The sequence below is a fragment of the Lindgomyces ingoldianus genome (assembly GCF_010093535.1).
Source record: "Lindgomyces ingoldianus strain ATCC 200398 unplaced genomic scaffold BDR25scaffold_4, whole genome shotgun sequence".
Taxonomy (NCBI): Eukaryota; Fungi; Ascomycota; class Dothideomycetes; order Pleosporales; family Lindgomycetaceae; genus Lindgomyces; species Lindgomyces ingoldianus.
Window position 1 is genome coordinate 735327 of NW_022985165.1, and position 18979 is coordinate 754305.

Consider the following 18979-nt stretch of genomic DNA (forward strand, 5'->3'; position numbering starts at 1 on the left):
GCTTGTCAGTGGGTTAGGTCCCGGCGGGCAACAAAGGCCATACATCCGGTGCAAGGAATGCAAGGCGCTGCGTGGGCCAGAGACAATTCGAGAAATGATGGGAGCCTGGGCCCTGGGGCAAATCATTCCTCCCTGGCATCGGAGATATAGATAGGCCGTTTTGGGAAATGGTCGCTGCTGCAGCTTGCCAATGCTACGGTGGTGCTAGAGAATGGGTGATGGTCTGAGCCTGGCAATACGCATCATTTGCTTTGGGGCTGAATCTTGATCCATTGTTCTCAGAGATGCTTCGAAGCTACCTCTACTAGGTAGACATTTCTCCTTTCAGCCAAACAACCCGATATGAGCCCTTGGCTGGCTCTACCCTGTATCGACTCTGTAGCTGCTCCTGTTCTTCTGCCCTGTACTTCTACCGCCGCGCCTTTGTATTCACACTCCGGCCCCCGTCTCCCATTCGACCACTGTTCCTGCATCCTTTGATTTCCCAACCCCACATTATCTCCACTCTCATCACTTCCCTTCTCGTATATCTCGATCACACTCGGCCTGCCCTACTTTCATTGTTTTCGCCTCGGAAACTTGGTACCCTACCAAGCAGCACCTGCAAAACAAAGATCACGGGGATATCGAAATCGAACCCTGTCGGCCTTGTGGAACAACGCCGTTAGGAAAGAAGGCGAATTCGATCCAAGGCCCTGTGCATATATGCTCCTTCCCTTCACTGTTTGAGACGGCCGACTTCTTCACCATCTCGCATATTTACAGGAGTTTCATCGCAGTCTCTGCTCTGCTGCAAACTTGACGACCTACTAGATCCATATTTTCGAAACCGGCATCACATCTGACGTCGACGCCAGAGTCCCGGCGCAACAATCGTCCCTCAACAAGATCCGTATCCGCCAGCCCGGCCTTCGCGCGGATCGCTAAACACTCCACTGCGAGGCAGACAAGTCAGATCCCTCCCCAAGGAAGCTGTTGACGCCACATCATTTTTGGGCGTTCGACAGGAGAACCTGGTAAGTTTCGAAAAGATTATGACATGTCCCCTTCGGCATCTGCCCGCAGACTGACAGGTCTCAGTCTAGCAGCAGGCGACGTCGCAGCAGACCAGCAACCTGGGAGCGGGAGGGCAGATCAGAGTCTGCCTGTGCGCTCTCATCTCTCGCGATTTGAGATCTGTGGAGACGGGCGCGGGAAGAAGCAAAGCGCGCTTTACGGCCTGGCAGTTCGGTGCGTTGGCGAACGTTTTAGCCTTAAGGTGTCGCGCAGCCGCGACAGCTGTCGAAGCAATTTCGAAGCCTTCAGAATTCGTCAGTTTCCCCGCCGTCTGTCACCGCCTTCTCTGCCTGCGTGACTAAGCCGACGATAGCATCGTGTGTTTGGTGTTGCGGTGTGGTAAGAGCGAGTGCGCATCACGAACCCAATCTGCTGGATAAAGTGCGCATTGCTTTAGCTGCTGGCCAGGGCATCGCTCCTCCAGACAGCCCAACGAGCGGCATTGGAGCATTGACGGATTGGCAGCCACCAGCACCTCGCAGCGGCAGCTAGTCGAGGATCGCGCCCCTTGCCGGTTAAACCGCCCCAGATTTCCCTTGAAGCGAGCCAACAACGGCATTCAACTCGCCCGCCCAGGGCCCTTGGACAGCCGTTTCGAGCGAGCTTGCGCGCAGGCCCGCCTCTTTGAGCGCCTTCTTTGTGACGGACCTCCCGCGACGACACTGGTTGTCCGGCGCCAGACGCTCTCCTTCGCCGGATCGGGAGAACTGAGGTCAGCGGCAGCAGCGAACACCTCTCCGTCAGCGACCAGGACGCTCGCCACTGCCGGCGCCGTTGGCTGCGGACCCAGAGCGTCGGATTCGCCGCGACGAGGAGCTGAGGTGTAAGATTCGCTTCTCGCGCAGAGACGAAGGAGTCGCACTTCTCGCAAGGGCCTCGACGGGCATTATAAGAGCGCTGCTGCGGCTGCTGCTACAATAATGAATCAAGGTCAGTCAGCCTTAAACACATATGCCACCCCATGTCCTGCGTGGAGCACAAACCCTCAACGCTTTCCGCACCTTCATCCATAAACTGGCGCTGGCGCCCTTCTCCGCATTCTTCCACATAGTCCACATTCCTCTCGTATATTCCCCTTATTATATTGATCTACGGCACTGCCGCGCGACTGCTCTGTTTTCCCTCTATTTATTGCTACACCGTGTGGGTCTCCGTTGCTTTGCTTTCTGCCCGTTCATGTAGTGCGCTCTTGCACGCCTCCTTCTGCCACCCGATCGCGGAGCCCTTTGTACCACCACAGTCCCACGCGCGTCCCTTCGACTGGCATTCTTCGCCGGTGGGTGCACGTTGTCCGTTTTTGTCACACGCCTTGTTCAACAGCGCGAAGGTCAGACTCAGATTGATTGGCTGACTTGCAGGATAAGCAGTGCTTCAACCACCTCTGCCATTGGCATCGGACGGCCCCTTCTCTTCGGAGCAAGAATGCATCGATCAAATTGGTGCTCATGCACATCATAGTCCCTTTGCAGCTGGTCCCGATCAGCTAAGGCGCGACGGGGCCCTAGGCCACTCAACGACCAGTATTCTCAACTCTCTGCCCCCTCGCGGTTACATTTCCCATCAACCCGACGTCCAGTAAGTATTCCCTCTCATTGGTTCTCCATCGTCCCGGCCTGGCATGGCGGGCTCCGCAGTGTTGCCTTGTTACCTAGGCATGCGGCCCCCAGCCCAGTTCCCGCCCGCTATCGACGCCTCCTCGCCTGGTGCTGCCCAAGCTCTGCTCTTCACAACCGCCGAACAAACACGTCGTCATGCCCTTCATATTTTTTCCTGTCGCACACGTTCCAGATGCATGGCGTACCTAGCTTTCCCAGCAGGACGGTCTGTCACATTGATCACACGACAACCCTAGCGGTAATGGCATATCGTCCCTGTCCAAGTTGACAACTTAAACTGTGCCACCCAACTCCCCGGTTACACATAGCTCTTGTTGGCATCACTCTGGCCGATTAGCATTGTTCTGTCGGGTTGACTAACGCTCGCCAGTAGGTATCGGTCTGGTACGGGCCTTTCCGACTCAGGTTCTGGGTCTTATTCCGCCTCCCCCAGCTCCAACGCCTCTACCTCACTAGGCTTCACAACCTTTTCTCCGACAGCCACCCCCATCTATTCGAATTCCGTTAGCCTAGCAAACAACTTCTCTAGTGCGCCCCTCTCTTACTCGACGTATGGTAACATGTCGTCGACTCGAAGGATGTCGTCACTGTAAGTAGCCTTTGTGGCGCATTCGTGCGTGTAGAACCTGAGATTTTCATGCATGACGGCTGACAGCGACACGATAGAACTGATACTTCGTCGTCGGCTATGTCCATGTTACCTCCGGCACGATCACCTGGGATGGGCAATCCTGTGTCACCCTCCATGGGCGCGTCGGCTAGAGATAATTATACCACATCAACACCTGGTCTGCTCCGACATTCACACACTCTTTCCCCCCGGCAACATTCAGAGGCGTCTCGTTACAGCTCCCTCCCCGACACTCCACGAAGTGTCCTACCTACTACCATGCCTTTGACGACATCTGGGGCTTATGGCTCAGCCTTGCTGGGGTATGGATCGCAGCCTGCTCAGCACGGCCAGAACGAGACACCTCCATTCAACGCCCAGGAGACTTATGTCGATATCACATGCGAAGGCACTGCCGTAATTCCTAGCATTGAAGCTAAGATTGAAAAAGGCTTCTTCTGGTCTAGCGATCGGGTGTGGACATGCTATCGAAGGAATTACTTCGCGGTGAATGTCTCATTCACACTCACCCCCTGGATCGCAAATGGCCGGCTCTACGTGAGTCGTGGAGGGAAGGCTGAGCAGATCCAGTCTATGGCTGTTTCGCTGTCCGCTGCAGTTGATGGTGCAACTGGCAAGAGCATCGAGCTGATCCAGCACACCCCAAAACGCGACAAGGGTCCTCAACTTCCAATGAAAAAAGAACTCCTCGCACCCACACCACCCGGGAAGAGCCACAATGACCATACCTATGGTCTGAATAATTTTCACACTACTTCCCAGATTGCGGCGGCCCCGCAACTACCCCTTCAGAACGAGTCTGACCAGTCCCACCAGTATTCCCCGACAAGCCATTCCTCAAGCACGTACCAGCACGCCTTTGAAAGGATTCAATTCAAGTCGGCAACTGCTAACAACGGAAAAAGGAGAGCACAGCAGCAATATTACCACTTAATTGTGGAGCTGTGGGCAAACATCCAGAATCCTCGAGACTCGGAACCAAATTGGGTTAAGGTCGCTACGCGATCATCTCATCCTGTTGTTGTGCGCGGCCGGTCACCAAGTCATTACTCAAATGAAGGACCTCACAATGCTGGTACCTCTCGGGGTGGAAGCGGCTCAGGCGTTGGCGGCCCCGGTCATCCAGGGCTTGGATCTAACGGGCCTGCGTACGGAACAGGATATAGGAACGGAATGTCAGGCGGTGGGGGTGCTACTATGGGCGGAAGTATGTACAGAGGAAACACTTACTCACTAGACCCCAGCCCGGTTGGCAGCCACTCCGTCAGTTCTGCAAGCTCCCTAAGTGGAGGGACGGTTGAAGGCTTGGTAGGAGACCAACACATGGTGGACGAAGACGAAAACAAGCCCATCGACAGTTATGATGGGTATCAATACTTCCCAGCCCCGATCTACGAAGGGATTCCATCAAAGGTCGACGTACCGGCGCTCCCACTTCCTGAACGGACGATCAAGCAAGAGTTTCCAGGCCCCGCCGCCATCGCATCCGGCTGGCAGGTTGGAGGGTGCGGGCGGTTCCAAGGTATGGAAAGTAGTCGCGGGTATTACCCAGACATGGCGGCCCACACGGGGTACTAACACAGACGAAGACTCTTTCACCATTTGTCATGTCTGTTGACCGGTTCAGTTCGACAAAGCGATTCCCTCGTGTACGTCCGGGATCAAGAGGCCGCCCAGCATGGATGGACAGCAGGATGACTCAGTAAACCGACGAAGATGATCCTCGAGCATACTTAGCCAGCCCCTCTCGGACTTTGCGACTACATGTTAACGCTTCTTTATCTTAATTCCTTCGAGTATTGCGCCCCATCTCTTCCCCAGCCAATAGCAGCTCGACCCGGTGAACTGCGCACAGACACTATTTTTCGCAGCATGAACAGCGCAATAGCGCAAGGATAAAACGAGCGGGGCATTGGGAGCCTATCCTAGCGGGCGCATGACAAAGCTGGCGTTCGGCTGCAATATCGAACGTCCATTAAGCAGAGGGTGATGGTGAAACGTTTAGCGCCTTACCGGATTTGGAATGTCGTATTCTCAACCACCCAGGACCGCCGGATGTGTCGACAATTCCAAGCAGCGCCCGCCTGCATTCTGTCGTTTGTTATTTTTCTTATCCGGTTTATTCGTTTTGGAGCATGGCACGTTACCTATATCTCGCACCCCCAAGCATACTTAATCCTGCACTACTACCCCCCGCCATGCTATGACTGTCATGACTTGCATGAGCGTCAATTTTCCTAGTCTTGTTTCCTTTTCGTTTCAATGCACTCGTATTTGGTCAATGTGTCTTCTTTAACGGATGTTGCCCGCATCAACTGGACAGCGAAAATGGTGTTGGGTGCTTGGGGTCCGTCGGAACTGTTACACGGGACTATCTTGGGATATGCAAAGGGTTCGGGCTTTGCATGGTGCATGGAGCATATAGGTAAAAAATGGCTGGTCATACACCTTTTTGTTATGCTGTCGCTGGTCGGTGTCGAGTCGACACTCGGCATCTTGGCCGGTTGCGATTGCGGGGTCTGGTCATGAAGGCTCTGTCATTGATGTATGAATCACGGGCCATGGGACACGGTTTTTCTTTCAAGATGGTATCGGGCTGAGGGAGGTGAAGAAGGGAGAGGATGATGATGATGATGAAGTGCGACTAATGATGGTGGTCCTGTGAATTGTATGACTATATACTTCCTCAAAAGCTTGTGATAGTTCCCTGAATTGAAGCAGGAGGCCCTTCTCTTTAACATGCGATGTGCGCGCTACAGGTGACGCGATGAGATGAGGTGAAAGGAAGCTCTTTACTGTTGCGATTAGCTCCGGGCGGTTCTCGGGAGCGTCTCCCCGCAGGGCTGGCGTCGGCGGTCGGACCCACGACCAGAAACCTTTTGCGCACAACACAGTGTTTGTCATCTGCCTGCAACGACCGTGACCGCAACCGCGACAGCGACAGCGACACTTTTTGTGCGTGCTTGTTGCCCCAACAAGACATGGCTTGGTACGATTCCGACAGTTGGGCCACGGCCGCCTTTGCGCCCCACCTCTCCACCATCGTCATTACGCTGCTCGTAGCGGTCGTGCTGCCCATCTTGCTGCACCAGTTTGTGTACAAAAGGGCCACGCCGACGACGCTGCCCTCTTTCCTGCTCCTGGGGCCGAGCGGTGCGGGCAAGACTGCGTTCCTGACGCTGGTAGGTCACTCCCTTGGTACTAGTAGCAGTAGAAGTAGTAGTTTCTGATATGCGTAACAGACAGAGCGCAGAGCCGTCGCCGCCGCGCCCACGCACACATCGACATCGCCCCTGACCATCCAGGCGCTCCTCCCCGACAGCTTCACGCCCGAGTCGGCCCACTTTCGCTCGCCCGGCGATCCGGCCTATGAACGAGCACGCCGGTTCCTGCTTGTCGACACCCCCGGCCATGGCAAGCTGCGCCACTTCGCCACGGGCCAGCTAGTCAACCCCACCCACGTTTGTGGCATCGTCTTCGTCGTAGATGCGGCCTCGGTGGCCGAAGAAGCCGGGCTAAACGAGGCCGCCGAGTACCTCCATGACGTGCTGCTCTCGCTGCAGAAGCGCTACACTAATGCCAAGACCAGCAAAGGGCCCCGCGAGATCCCCGTCCTTGTGGCGGCGAACAAGCTGGATCTCTTCACTGCATTACCGCCGCATCTTGTTAAGATAGCGCTGGAGAAGGCTGTATCGGACGTGAGGAAGAGCAGGGCCAAGGGCCTAAAGGATTCAGGGGTTGCAATGGGCGGCGAGGATGACGGAGTCGATGAAGAGCGGGAGTGGCTAGGCGGAGGAGGCGAGGGCCCTTTCGAGTTCCGGCAAATGGACGAGGTGGGGACGAGCGTGGTCGTTAAGGGGGGCAATGTGCTTGGAGGAGACGGAGCCGATGTGAGGGGCTGGCTTGAGTGGATTGCGGAGCAATTGTGAGGGCATGAGGATGCCATGGGCATGCTTCTTCTGTTATCAGCCTTGCCTTCACCGTTGGCCGCTTGCACGGGTCCAAGGCACGGCCACGCCCAAAGTTGTCTCTGGCGGACTGTAGCATCAGGCGCGGGGCCTCTGCAGCGTGATTCAAGCGCGCATGTTAAACACTTCCGAATCTTGTTGTGGTGCGCAAGGCTGAGTAGGCAAACCTCTAAGACGGGAAAGCGCAGCACCGCTGAAGGATTTGGGCATGAAGTGTGGACATCGACTGGCCTCCTACTCGCTAGGAGTCACACTGCATCATATCCAATACAATGGTCATGGGTCCATATCAGGCAGCTCCGGATGTGAATATATTACCCTCACCCAAATGCCAGTGCCCTGGACATGTTGTGTTAAAGAATGGTCATTCGCCATGGCCAGCTGCAAGGCTGGGGGATAAGGTGGATCCTCTCACGCCAGTGCAGCTCAGCCCTACGGCCGATGTGTCCATGAGAATCCCGAACACTAGACTACGGACTTCGAGCCTAGCTGGCCGACATGACGTTTCCGCCGGCTGTTCCTGGAGGATGGAAGCAGGAAGGGCTTGTGGATTTAAGCGAAGGCGGACATCCAATCTTCCATTTCCACAATGCATATCGTTTCCTGTTGCCAACCAGCGAGATAGGGACAGCAAGATTAACACGAAATGCGAAGGAAGCTTTCGGGCCGAACCTAGTCACTAGTCACACTCCAGGCGCTCCCCGTATCTTTGCAAACTCCGGCCCGCGTGGTGGTGGGTGGTTACGGCATCAGGGGAAGGCGGGGAGAAAGTAAGCTTACCCCATCCATCATCCCATCCATATTTTGCCTCACAGATCCTTAAGGCCAAATTTTATGATTGGCGTCATAGTCATGGTGGGCGGAAGGTAGAAGGTTGAAACCAGATCGGTCGCCTGCTTTGGGAAGGCTTCCGTAGGCTCCGGATCCTTCCCGCTCGAGGCTGACAGGGGAGAGAGTGTCTCGGGCAAGGGTGTGTCTGTCAGCTTATCCTAACGTATGGTTCCTGAAAGCAGACTGGGTTAGTTTGTCAGCTCACAAGATGGGTCGAGAGAACCGGAGGTTTCCGGGAAGTGCGGCACGGTTGGGAGCAGAGTCAGGGTGGCTTGGATGGCTCGGTGATGGAATCTAGGCCGAGCTGAAAGCAGTTGACAGAGGATAAGGTGAGTGGCGAGTCGCACGAAAAGATGACGTCTTGGCTTCGCGAGATAGCTGCATGTTTGGTCGTAGGTGTGGTGCGTGGTGTGGATGTCTGGTCTGGCAAGCTGGAGATATATATGACTCGGACTTGGAGATCCCTGGCTCTGGCGAGGGGTGGCTTCAATGCTGGTCCGTGTCGACGAGGATCTATCTTTGATCCTGGCCTGGCCAGCTTTTCAGATGCCTCAGAAAAGAGGCATGCCTAATCAACTTGATAACCCTATATTGGTTGCCTCGTTGCCTTGGTTGCCTGGTTGCTTGCATCACTGCAGTGCTACTTTACAAGGGTGCCGTCTATCTTCATCTATCCCTTTCTCCGAGTTGAGTGGTGTGGAAGAAGACGAAAGCACGCGGGCTATATAATTAGGCACCCCAGCGACAAATATGAATACGAAGGTTGCGAGTAATGTTCGGCGCTAGTGCTGCCGGCAGTTATTGATAAGTACCGCATGTTTGTGGAGACGACATCAGAGATAGATGAAGTGGATCTTGTGTCTCCGGCGAGCCGTGGGCCGGGTCATGAAGTGAATTGAGGGAGGAGGGGGAGGGGAGGATGTGAGGAAGGAACACGATAGATTAGGCTTAGTGCGGATGGTAGGGCTGAGGGTGTGCGCCTCGCTTATCGACGGGTTTATCGGCCAAAATAATGGGCTCGATGGCGACATCTACCACCCACGAGTGACTTCACTAGCAACCGCAAAAGCCTATTCCAACCACACTACCTGTGCGCGCCCTCCCAGACTTCTATTTGCAGCCATGCCAACCGCAACACGTCCTGCCATCCCACCGGTGGTCATGGACAACGTCACGCAACAAATTGGCAACACGCCGCTCGTTCGCCTCAACAAGATACCGCAGTCGCTTGGCATCAAAGCCCAGGTGTACTGCAAACTGGAAATGTTCAATGCCGGCGGCTCCGTCAAAGACCGCATCGCCCTGCGCATGATCCAACAGGCGGAGGCCAGCGGGCGCATCAAGCCCGGTGACACGCTCATCGAGCCTACGTCCGGCAACACGGGCATCGGGCTCGCCCTCGTGGCCGCCGTGAAGGGCTACAGGACAATAATCACGCTGCCGGAGAAAATGAGCCCGGAGAAGGTCGCCGTGTTGCGTGCGCTGGGCGCCGAGATCATCCGGACGCCCACAGCCGCCGCATTTGATAGTCCCGAGAGCCACATCGGGGTCGCGAAGAGGTTGCAGAAGGAGATCCCTAATGCGCATATTCTGGATCAGTACTCCAATCCGGACAATCCCCTGGCCCACGAGTTTGGGACTGCCGAGGAGGTGTGGGTGCAGACCGAGGGGAGGGTGACATGTGTTGTGGCTGGTGCGGGTACCGGCGGCACCATCACGGGGCTTGCGAAGGGATTGAGGAAACACAAGAAGGATATCAAGATTATAGCGGCAGATCCGGAGGGTAGTGTTTTGGCCGTGCCGGAGAGCTTGAATAAGGAGCACGCGAATGAGGCGTACAAGGTGGAGGGAATTGGATACGACTTCATCCCGGATGTCTTGGTCCGAGACGAGGTGGACAAGTGGTACAAGACCGATGACCGGACGGCGTTTGGGTATGCGAGGAGGTTGATTGCTGAAGAAGGCATCCTTTGTGGAGGATCGAGTGGGAGTGCACTCGACGCCATGGTACGGGCCGTGCAGGACCTTAATTTAACCGCGGATGACGTCGTCGTCGTCATTCTACCAGACAGTATACGGAGCTATCTCAGCAAGGTGCGTTTCAGCTCCGGCATAGATGACGTTGTACTGACATGACAAAGTTTGTCGATGATGACTGGCTCGCCGCCAACGACCTCCTTCCCCCAACACCGCCCTTATCTCCAAATCTAGCTATACCAACACCATCTTCTCCATTATCACGTACTCGATCCCATTCAATCAAGAACGACCCCTTCCATGGAGCCACCATCGCCTCACTGCGCCTCAAACCCGTAACCACTGTCCCAACCACATCGCCCTGCACCGAAGCTATCGAAACTATGCGCGAGAAAGGCTTCGATCAACTCCCAGTCTCCCTCTACCCAGCTGGTTCCGGAAAGCCCCGACTCGTAGGGCTTGTCACCCTCGGTAACCTGCTATCCTGGATGAGTAGTGGAAGGGCGGGACCGAAGTCCAAAGTTGAAGATGTGATGTTCGATTTCCGTAAGCTTCCCGAGGTTGTGACAGATTTAGGGCATCTGCATCTTGGCAGCGAGGAGGGGAAGCAAAAGGAGCCTAGACGAGAGTTTGTTGAGATCACGAAATATACAAAGCTCAGTGATCTTAACAGGTTCTTTGAATGGAATAGTGCGGCGGTGGTAACTGAGAGGGTTGATGGAGAACTTAGAGCGAGTGCAGTGGTTACGAAGGTGGATCTTTTGACGTGGCTAGTGAGGCAGGAGAGTTTGAATGGGCCGAAATAGAAGAAGCATCCTAGTAGAATGGAATAGCACCCAAAGCGCTGAAAGCAGAGTAGGATTGCATTAAAAGAATTGGGTCATGGCTTAGAGCAACAGAATAGATACTTGAAGCGTAGGTGTTTGGTGTTCAACACCTGCCGAGGCTTCTCCTTTTTGGCTGAAGGTGAAGGTGTTATGGTAGATGCTAGATTAGACTTCAACGTCTACTGGTTCTCTTTCTTGAGAACTTACTTCCATCGAATATTCATTCTAATCTCCCCTGCATCTACTCCTCCACTTAACCTGACGCTAAATTCACACAAAATCTCCGCCGTGTCACAAAATATGCTCCAAAAGACTTGGAACCTAAACAAGATATGATAAGCATGGCGGTTGCCCTAACACCGAAAGCTTTATCATAGCAAAGCCTCTCCACCAGAGCATCTAGGCTATCTCATATCAAACACCGAGCTTAGAGGTGATGGGAATAACTAACGTCTATCAGTTTCACCAGTGATAGGGATGATGTAGCACTTCTGGTGTTTTGGAAAACTAGGACGGAGACATCTTGTTATGAACACCTCATTTGTTTAGATAGCTGTGAGCTCATGAGTATAACTTTATTCTTTAGATATATCAAGAATTTCTCTATCGGATGTGAATGGAGGGCAAAATCAAGGGGCATTGGTTGACAGTGGGTTTGAGTTTTCAGCACCTTCACCACATGAGATCCGAACTTATGGAGTGGAGACATGTGCGGGAACGAACTTTATCGAGAATGAAGAGAACTTGGTGAGCAAAGTTCTGAAAGAGTGGAGATAATGGGAGGCATTCATCAGTTATATCGAGGGGGGTCCTTCAACATACTAGATCGTAATGAAATCCTACAAGACATCCCTCCGTCCAGGTTTTGTATTTGCCTATCTGCTTCTGATCGCTTTCGCTTCTTGGGTAGAGACGTATTGGATGTTAATCACTTTCCGAGCTTCGCTTCCGAGTTTTCAGCCTTTACCAGAATAAGCGCTTGAAGTGTTCTCGAGATTTGCTGGGGAGGAGTGTTGGTGCAGGAAAATGTTGGGAGGGAGGGAGCGTTGACGCACATCAGACGAGACTCGTTGTTGACGGTGGCTGAGTCCATAGCAGAGGCTGCCTGTGTGAAGAAGCGCGATAGCATAAATGAATGGGGGTATGTGTGACGTACAGTCCTCTTTAAAGCAGTCATGGAGGGGAGGCTAACGAATATTTGAGGCAATACGGGAGCCTTGGTCGGCACAGCTTTTTCAGTACCCTTAGGCACCTCAATCTTTTCGAACTAGAATGAACCTTAGAAGAGACCCCGAATTCCTTTCCCCGTTATCTCACATGACTTGTGTGAATTCAGATACCTCTCGAGACCCCGAGCAAGACGTCACGTGACTTCTCATCCTCACCTGTACTTAATTACCTGCGTTGACATATATGGATGAAATTGTAGCTCTTTTCAAAATTGGAAAGGACCCACCCTGGATGTAAGGACTCGGTTTTGTCTTAAATTTAGCGAGACAATAGCAGAAACTGATAGAGGGCTGTTCTGCGCGAGCACTGCCTTCGTTGACAAGAGAAACCCCTTGGCCCTATCGCCGCCTTTGGCCAAACTTCCAGCTTTGGCGCAATTTGTTCCAAATGGACGACTTCGAAGCCGCCCGTGACTTTAACTAGACTCCGAACCTTCGCCAGCCCTCACTTTCCCTCCAGTTCTAGAACCATACAGCTAAAGTATTGAGAATTAGGCTATCATTGTTGGTCTATTCTCTAAAATCCTTTCTTTACATTTGGTCACTTTTTTTGGCTGTAGTTCATGAATAATTCATTCAGCTACTTTAGGGCTCTCATTGCCTCTAACTGAGTAAAAGGAAAATAGGCCATAGGATATCGGACAATAGATTTAAAGGCTGTGTATGATGAGATTCATGAATTCAGCGAGTCCCTGCATTACTCGCACGACCAACGGTGTTCAACACTCCTCTTTTTCTATCTTACTCAATACTTTTTTTTTCTCAAACTTTTGAATTCCCACAGTTTTTGGCATTCGTAAGACAATGGCAAGTCTCCGCGGTTCCTTAGCACCATTTCCCTTCCTCCCCATAGGATACTTGGTCGCTGCGGTACCTCATAGTCCGTGTGATACCCTTCTAAGCAGAGACTTGATTACCATCCAAGTCTTCCCGTCTCCGAATCTAATTCTCACCAGTGACACAACCTGACCAGATGGAGCAGAGTGCGTTGACTCAAAGGTTCGTAAAGTTACATACTTTATTACTCAAAACAAGGCCATCGTTGACGGAAATGTGATGTTTGAAACCGAGGAATACATCCCCCAGGCTGCAACAAAAAATGCCAAACCCAATGAGCTTCTTCATTTCCTCAAGGACTTGATCTCTCGGGATGATACGGTAGCAACATGAGGACCAGTCTACCGCCAATGGTTGTGACTAAGAATTTAATGAAGGTATTAAGAGGTGGACTGATATGCTTCTATCACTAAGCTTCTCCCGTGTCCCCGACAATGCGGTCAACAGCGATGACATGCTAATGATACGCTCAGTGGCAGACATGTTCTCCTACTCATACATCGGCAAGAGGACTATCCTGAGACCTTACTCAGACAGTCAGATCTCCCTGATAACAATCGATGGTATACACCTGCTATCGGACATTGTGGGTGTCACTAATAACATGAATTTGCAAAAAACTTACACCACATACACTTGGGTTGATGAGTTCTTCTGGGAGATCTTGGGATTCTGGATGTATATTAGCTCAAAGAAAATTTGCCATATATTTTCTCATGAAGCGGGGGAGTCGCACCAATACGATCTTGTCCGTAATTGTCACGATAAGTTACGAGAATGCTGTTCTCGAAGCCAGGGGTCACGCGGTGAACTTGTAAGATTTGTGTCGAGGTAAGAAGCCTCCGGAGCTTATTTAGAAGGCGAGAACTGTAATATAGTCAGGGTAGTGTTGGATGATGAGGTTATGTACGCCCGTACTGGGATTGCGTTGATAGGCATTCGAAGAAGTGGCCACCGCGCTGGCTCAGGGCGAATGTCGAGTCGCACATGGTGATCAACAACTATAAAGTCTGACGGAAGAGTTTTGAGGAGCGGATATTAGACATTCGTCTCAGGGAGGTGAAGGAGAGAGCCGAGGAAATAAGAAACGAGCTCGAGCTCGCAGGATATTCGTTCACCAGCCAAGCCGATCGACCTCAAGGATCTAACCAAGGAAATTTGGAGTCCTCCCACCCCAAGCCTCCCACATCTCTACATTGTCCATGAATCGGCTTTTCTGAGTCTCCCGGGCAGTTTTATATCTCTCTTTATGTTCTTTAGAAATTTGTTTTTAGAAAGACCACGTCTTCCCGGAGGGTACTTTATTCATGACGTCATTTCTCGGTATTGTCCAATTGCATTTCAGGATGAAGGGCGCACATTTCTTCTCATTTGGTTTCGATGACAGCTACATCTCTAAGTCTCTCGAAGGAGTGAAATAGTACGTAACTTGGTTTCGTTGAAACCTCTGTGGTTGATGCGTTCTGGCTAATATTAGCCTAGCCGCAATCTCCCCCCTAGATTCCACCAACCCATCGCTTCGGGGAACGTCTCAGAGGTCTACACGGCAGCGCTAGGGCCGCTGCAAGAATCTTGGGTAATCGCTTACAGAGATTCACAAGACACAAATAGATATGGTGCAGACCTCAAACCATCATCTCATTTGCATAGCTGACAATACCAGGATGTGGAAACGAGGTCCCATCGGAGCTGCGACATCTTCTCCAGCAGTCGACACCGACCCCACACCTTCGCGTCTTCATGGGACCTCTTCTACCCGCGAATTTGCAGTTTCCTTCTAGCTTGAACTCCTTTAATCATAACTCCTGTTTTGTCTCATATATGGCTTGGGACTCTGACTTCGTACGCTGGCGCTATATCCCAGATGGACTAGAAAGAGCTCTACAGTCATGGCTTACACCTGCGGGATGGAAATATGGCCCTCCACGAACCATTACGTGGGGGCCCCTGAATGCGCACTTTGCGATGAGCGAGTATGGCGAAGTTGATTACCAAGTTGGCTGGAGCGAACGCTGTCTCTCAGTACCGTGGCCAAGCCTGAAGGAGACGATTGAAGAATGGAATGCGGAAGTTGGCTTTCAGTGGAGTGACTTAGCGGTAATTACCAAGCCTACTCTCCAAGATAAGTGTTCTAATTGACACATAGTATATCTCTCTCAGCCCCACAACCAATGATGAATTTATTGTCATAAGAAACGACGGCACTTGGGCTGGCGCTGTTGATGACAGCAATGAAGAAGCGCTTGAATCGTTTGTTTTGAACTTCTTCTCCCGTGCTAGGCGGAAAGGAAGAAGTAGATCAAAGCCTAGTAGAGAGCAGCAAACCAGCGGGACGCTAAAGCCCACCGAAACTGCATCAGACGCGGCTGCTCAGGCCTTGTATGAGAAGTGGGCGACGGACGTAGCGAGCGCTTTAGCATTGGCTCTAGTAGCCAACGGGCAAAAGGCGCCGAAGAAATTGCAGGTTCGGAGTCAGAAAGTGAAACCTGCGATCCCCGCGATGGTGAATGGCGATGCAAGAGGAAAGCTAATATCCGAGTTCCCGTACCTACCTCGGGCGCTCACGATCTGCACCCTGCCACCATGTCTTCATTTGAAATCTGACCCGGTGGGATTGAGAGCATGTAAGCATGATGTAGAAAGGCACTTTTGCGCATCAGGGCTATAAAGTTACGACTGGTTGAAGCAGGAACGGTTACGGTGGCATCACGACCATTTTGGACGCCTCTGTGAGGAGAGCTGGAGAGCCACGGGAAGGGAATTGGCAGAAGAGATGTTCAAGACAATCGACAGTTTGATGGCCGACCTGGAGAAGATGGGAGTAAAGAAGAAGGAAGAGTGAGTCGCAGTTAGATTCGAGAACGGTGTTGTTTGGTGTGTCCATTCAGGTCATTTCGCAAAACTTCCAATGTACATACAATTCACGTGCTACGGCTCTGGCCAGAGACCAGTGTTCTTCCTGTAATGATGGTCAGTTTCGCGGGAGCAAAGTCATGGATGCCTCTTTCACCTTCATTGGCTGTGACGTGTATCGCCTACTCGTGTCTTCCCCCCCCCCTGACTGTAGCATAACCGTGCTAGATGGTGATTGAATCTTTCTTGTCGCGTAGGCTCGGCTATCATTTGCCTCCCTTGTTGACGGTTGTGATCTTTGGCAGGACCTTTTCCAGCTCCTCTTTATCTTTCTCTGTGGGTACTAATCCAAAGAACTCTTCGGCCTTGTCGGATAGTACCATGCCAGCGCCTGCGTACGCCATGATGCCGACGCCGATGAAGATGCGCGTTCGGGGGGTGATGGTGCGATACCAGCTACGATGAAGGGTCAGGCAAGGTGTTGAATAGAATGGCGAAGCAGGTACATACTCCCATAGGCCCATGGTGGTTGCCAATTTTGTGCGAGGAAAGAAGGAAGGAAGGGCGGTGGTCGCGACTTGGGAAGGAGAATCCGGCCGGCACTTGCCGCCAAGAATGAGATGTAACTTAACTTCATTTCCGCCCTCTGACCCGTCGTCTCTGCCCACCCCGCCTCTGTCGGCCACGTCTTGAGGGGCCCATCCTCTTGAAGAAGCTCCGAAAAGCCCGCCCGTGCGATTTGGGCCCCAGAACAAGGCAATGTTGACTTAGCCCCAGCTCCCACCTCGTCACATCCCCACCCCCACCACACCCGCACCCGCCCGCGATCCTCGACTCCCATGGTGTCTATTCCTGCAACCCCCCACATTGCCCACGATGCCTGGTTTCCGTCGTTGGGGAAAGTCCAAGTTCCAGAAGAACCCAGATTCGTCGTTCAAACTCCTCGCCGCTGTCCTTGTCATAACCCTGTACCTTATTATAAAAGAGTTCTCGCACCCGACAGTCCGCGTCGCCACGAAACCAGTCACGTCTGGCGCACAAATTCAGTTTTCAAAATGGCAGAATGGGACCGACAAGGCCGATTCGGCGAAGGCGGACCAGATCCGCGCTGCGATGAAATACACCTTCTGGAGGTATCGGGAGAATGCGTGGGGATACGATGATATCATGCCAGTATCTGGTGGAAACCTGACGACTCGCAATGGATGGGGAGCCTTTATCGTAGACTCTGCGACAACACTGGCGCTCATGGGCTTGTGGGACGAATTGGCGCTTTCTGTGGACCACATCCTCAAGGTCGACTTTACCATGGCAAATGGCCCTGTGGACCCTTTTGAGACGACTATTCGGTATCTGGGAGGCTTGGTGTCGTTGGTGGATCTTTCCGATGCTGGTATTATCCCTCAAAACATCATCAATCTGGATGCCCGCGACGCAATCCTTAAACAGGCCGTCTCGCTTGCGGCTGCTCTCGGTCCCGCATATGACACGCCAACCGGCATGCCGTGGCCTCGCGTCAACTTCACAACGCACGAGGGCGGTCCGGATCCCCCAGAAGTGTATTTGGAGAGTCCAGACAAGCCACACTCCAAGAATCCCGTCATCGGGCCGGCACGGACGGGCTCCTCTATCCTGGAAACTCGAACATTGACTCGTTTGACCGGCGACCCTATATATGCCGCGAACTCGACTAAGGCATGGGCACCGCTTGTATGGAGCAAGTGGATCACGCCGTGGGAGGGAATGGTCGATGCTCCCATCGACATCTTACACACAGAGCCGATAGGCCGGCAGCGCCATTGGGACGGCGGGCATGATTCCTATTATGAGTATTTGGTTAAAATTACATTGCTCGCTCCACCTTGGGATCCATACATGAATGACTACAAAAGACGATTTATCCACGCCGCTTACTCTCTCCGGAACTATCTAGCCACTCGTTCCGCACCTTCGCCATATCATAAAATGCAACACCTTTTCATCGGCCGTCAAGACGCCCAGTGGTATCTCAACAAGCAAGGCCACCTTGCTTGCTTCGCCCCAGGGACTATCCTCCTTGGTTCTAAGTTTTACGATCAGAAACACCTTCGAACCTTTGCACTTGCCCTCCTTGAAGGATGTCATCATACGTACACCTCTACCCCTTCCAAGATCGGGCCAGAAGCATGGTCATGGGTACCAAAATTTGGATACGATGACCCTGTCTATACCCCTGAAACCACCCGACAGAAAAGTGAGTGGTCAACATCCGGGTTCTGGTCAACGAACGCACAGTACCGAGGCCGACCAGAGTATGTTGAATCACTCTTCTACGCATGGCGCATCATGGGCGATCTCCGATACCGCGAGTGGGCATGGGAGGCTTGGCAAGCCATGGATACGTACTGCAAAGCTCCGTACGGCTATGCCCAGTTAAAAGACGTTTATAGACCCAGAGCCGAAGAATGGCCCGGAGATGGCACAGCTAGATGGACTGATATGCAAGAGAGCTTTTGGGCTGCAGAAACACTGAAGTACCTATACTTAACGTTCAGCGACGCCGATGTTGCGAGCTTGGATCGCTGGGTTTTTAGCACGGAGGGACATGTGTTTAGGATGATCCGGTGAGGAGTTGGGATGATACGTTAAAGGGGTTTATGCATTGCACGGCCTGGCAGGCATTTTGGATGGTGCCGTCACGACATGGAAGGGAGTACTGGTTGGTGTTAGGGCGCATGATACCCTGCTATCCTTATTCATCCGAAAATACTAGTTATAGAGGGCTTTATTTGAAGTATGATGGGATTCTAGCGTACACTGCATGACTCGATTCATCGATCGAGGGCAATTTTTCATCCTAAGCACCCATTTATCTATTCCTTCTTAGGTACTCATGAAAGTAGTCCCTTTAAGGGCGGCCTTAAACAAGTTCTCCGCACCCCTCCACTCCCAACCCTTAACCAGGGTAACCCACGTCAAGCTCAGAGGTCCCTTGGTTATATGTACCATGTCTGCCTGAGCCAGTAGTGCCTTGTTGCCTTGAAATGCCTGCTTACACCTCTCCTCCGTGACCGGGCGGTGATTATCCATGCCATATTCATGCAATCCAACCCAGTTGCTTGAAAAAGGCAAAGGTCGAAATTCAGATTGTGTGGTTGAGAAGGAAAACCCAAGG

The 18979-nt window shown here is 52.5% G+C and overlaps 8 protein-coding genes across 8 annotated transcripts; 5 read left to right on the forward strand and 3 right to left on the reverse strand.

The window, feature by feature from the left end:
- Positions 1-2674: 2674 nt before the first annotated feature.
- BDR25DRAFT_331524 (p53-like transcription factor) lies at positions 2675-4881 on the forward strand (the record flags this gene model as incomplete). Its single annotated transcript, XM_033692644.1, has 4 exons — positions 2675-2853; positions 3046-3261; positions 3339-3840; positions 3874-4881. The coding sequence occupies 4 exons, from the start codon at positions 2675-2677 to the stop codon at positions 4879-4881; spliced, it is 1905 nt and encodes a 634-aa protein (XP_033552593.1).
- A 1083-nt stretch (positions 4882-5964) lies between these two features.
- BDR25DRAFT_253281 (P-loop containing nucleoside triphosphate hydrolase protein) lies at positions 5965-7586 on the forward strand. Its single transcript, XM_033686229.1, has 2 exons — positions 5965-6485; positions 6546-7586. Exons 1-2 carry the CDS (start codon positions 6285-6287, stop codon positions 7230-7232), a joined length of 888 nt encoding a protein of 295 aa, XP_033552594.1. The 5' UTR covers positions 5965-6284; the 3' UTR covers positions 7233-7586.
- A 1559-nt stretch (positions 7587-9145) lies between these two features.
- Positions 9146-11141, forward strand: BDR25DRAFT_339772 (cystathionine beta-synthase-like protein). The gene is made up of 2 exons (XM_033693431.1): positions 9146-10196; positions 10244-11141. Exons 1-2 carry the CDS (start codon positions 9225-9227, stop codon positions 10883-10885), a joined length of 1614 nt encoding a protein of 537 aa, XP_033552595.1. The 5' UTR covers positions 9146-9224; the 3' UTR covers positions 10886-11141.
- Positions 11142-11719: 578 nt separating this feature from the next.
- Positions 11720-12607, reverse strand: BDR25DRAFT_350046 (uncharacterized protein; the record flags this gene model as incomplete). Its single annotated transcript, XM_033694627.1, has 6 exons — positions 11720-11807; positions 11839-12173; positions 12229-12248; positions 12306-12363; positions 12405-12531; positions 12585-12607. 6 exons carry the CDS (start codon positions 12605-12607, stop codon positions 11720-11722), a joined length of 651 nt encoding a protein of 216 aa, XP_033552596.1.
- Positions 12608-13179: 572 nt separating this feature from the next.
- BDR25DRAFT_300745 (uncharacterized protein) lies at positions 13180-14037 on the reverse strand. Its single transcript, XM_033689433.1, has 4 exons — positions 13891-14037; positions 13709-13839; positions 13598-13644; positions 13180-13496 (listed from the first exon to the last, which is right to left on the reverse strand). The coding sequence occupies exons 1-4, from the start codon at positions 13959-13961 to the stop codon at positions 13485-13487; spliced, it is 261 nt and encodes an 86-aa protein (XP_033552597.1). The 5' UTR covers positions 13962-14037; the 3' UTR covers positions 13180-13484.
- A 145-nt stretch (positions 14038-14182) lies between these two features.
- Positions 14183-15283, forward strand: BDR25DRAFT_253286 (uncharacterized protein; the record flags this gene model as incomplete). Its single annotated transcript, XM_033686230.1, has 4 exons — positions 14183-14392; positions 14455-14588; positions 14636-15069; positions 15119-15283. Coding segments are annotated over exons 1-4 (846 nt in total), but the record flags the coding sequence as incomplete, so codon positions are not given.
- Positions 15284-15822: 539 nt separating this feature from the next.
- Positions 15823-16567, reverse strand: BDR25DRAFT_300746 (uncharacterized protein). Its single transcript, XM_033689434.1, has 3 exons — positions 16336-16567; positions 15983-16281; positions 15823-15931 (listed from the first exon to the last, which is right to left on the reverse strand). Exons 1-2 carry the CDS (start codon positions 16347-16349, stop codon positions 16092-16094), a joined length of 204 nt encoding a protein of 67 aa, XP_033552599.1. The 5' UTR covers positions 16350-16567; the 3' UTR covers positions 15823-15931; positions 15983-16091.
- BDR25DRAFT_300747 (mannosyl-oligosaccharide alpha-1,2-mannosidase-like protein) lies at positions 16498-18717 on the forward strand. Its single transcript, XM_033689435.1, has one exon. The coding sequence runs from the start codon at positions 16702-16704 to the stop codon at positions 18430-18432; it is 1731 nt and encodes a 576-aa protein (XP_033552600.1). The 5' UTR covers positions 16498-16701; the 3' UTR covers positions 18433-18717.
- Positions 18718-18979: the final 262 nt, after the last annotated feature.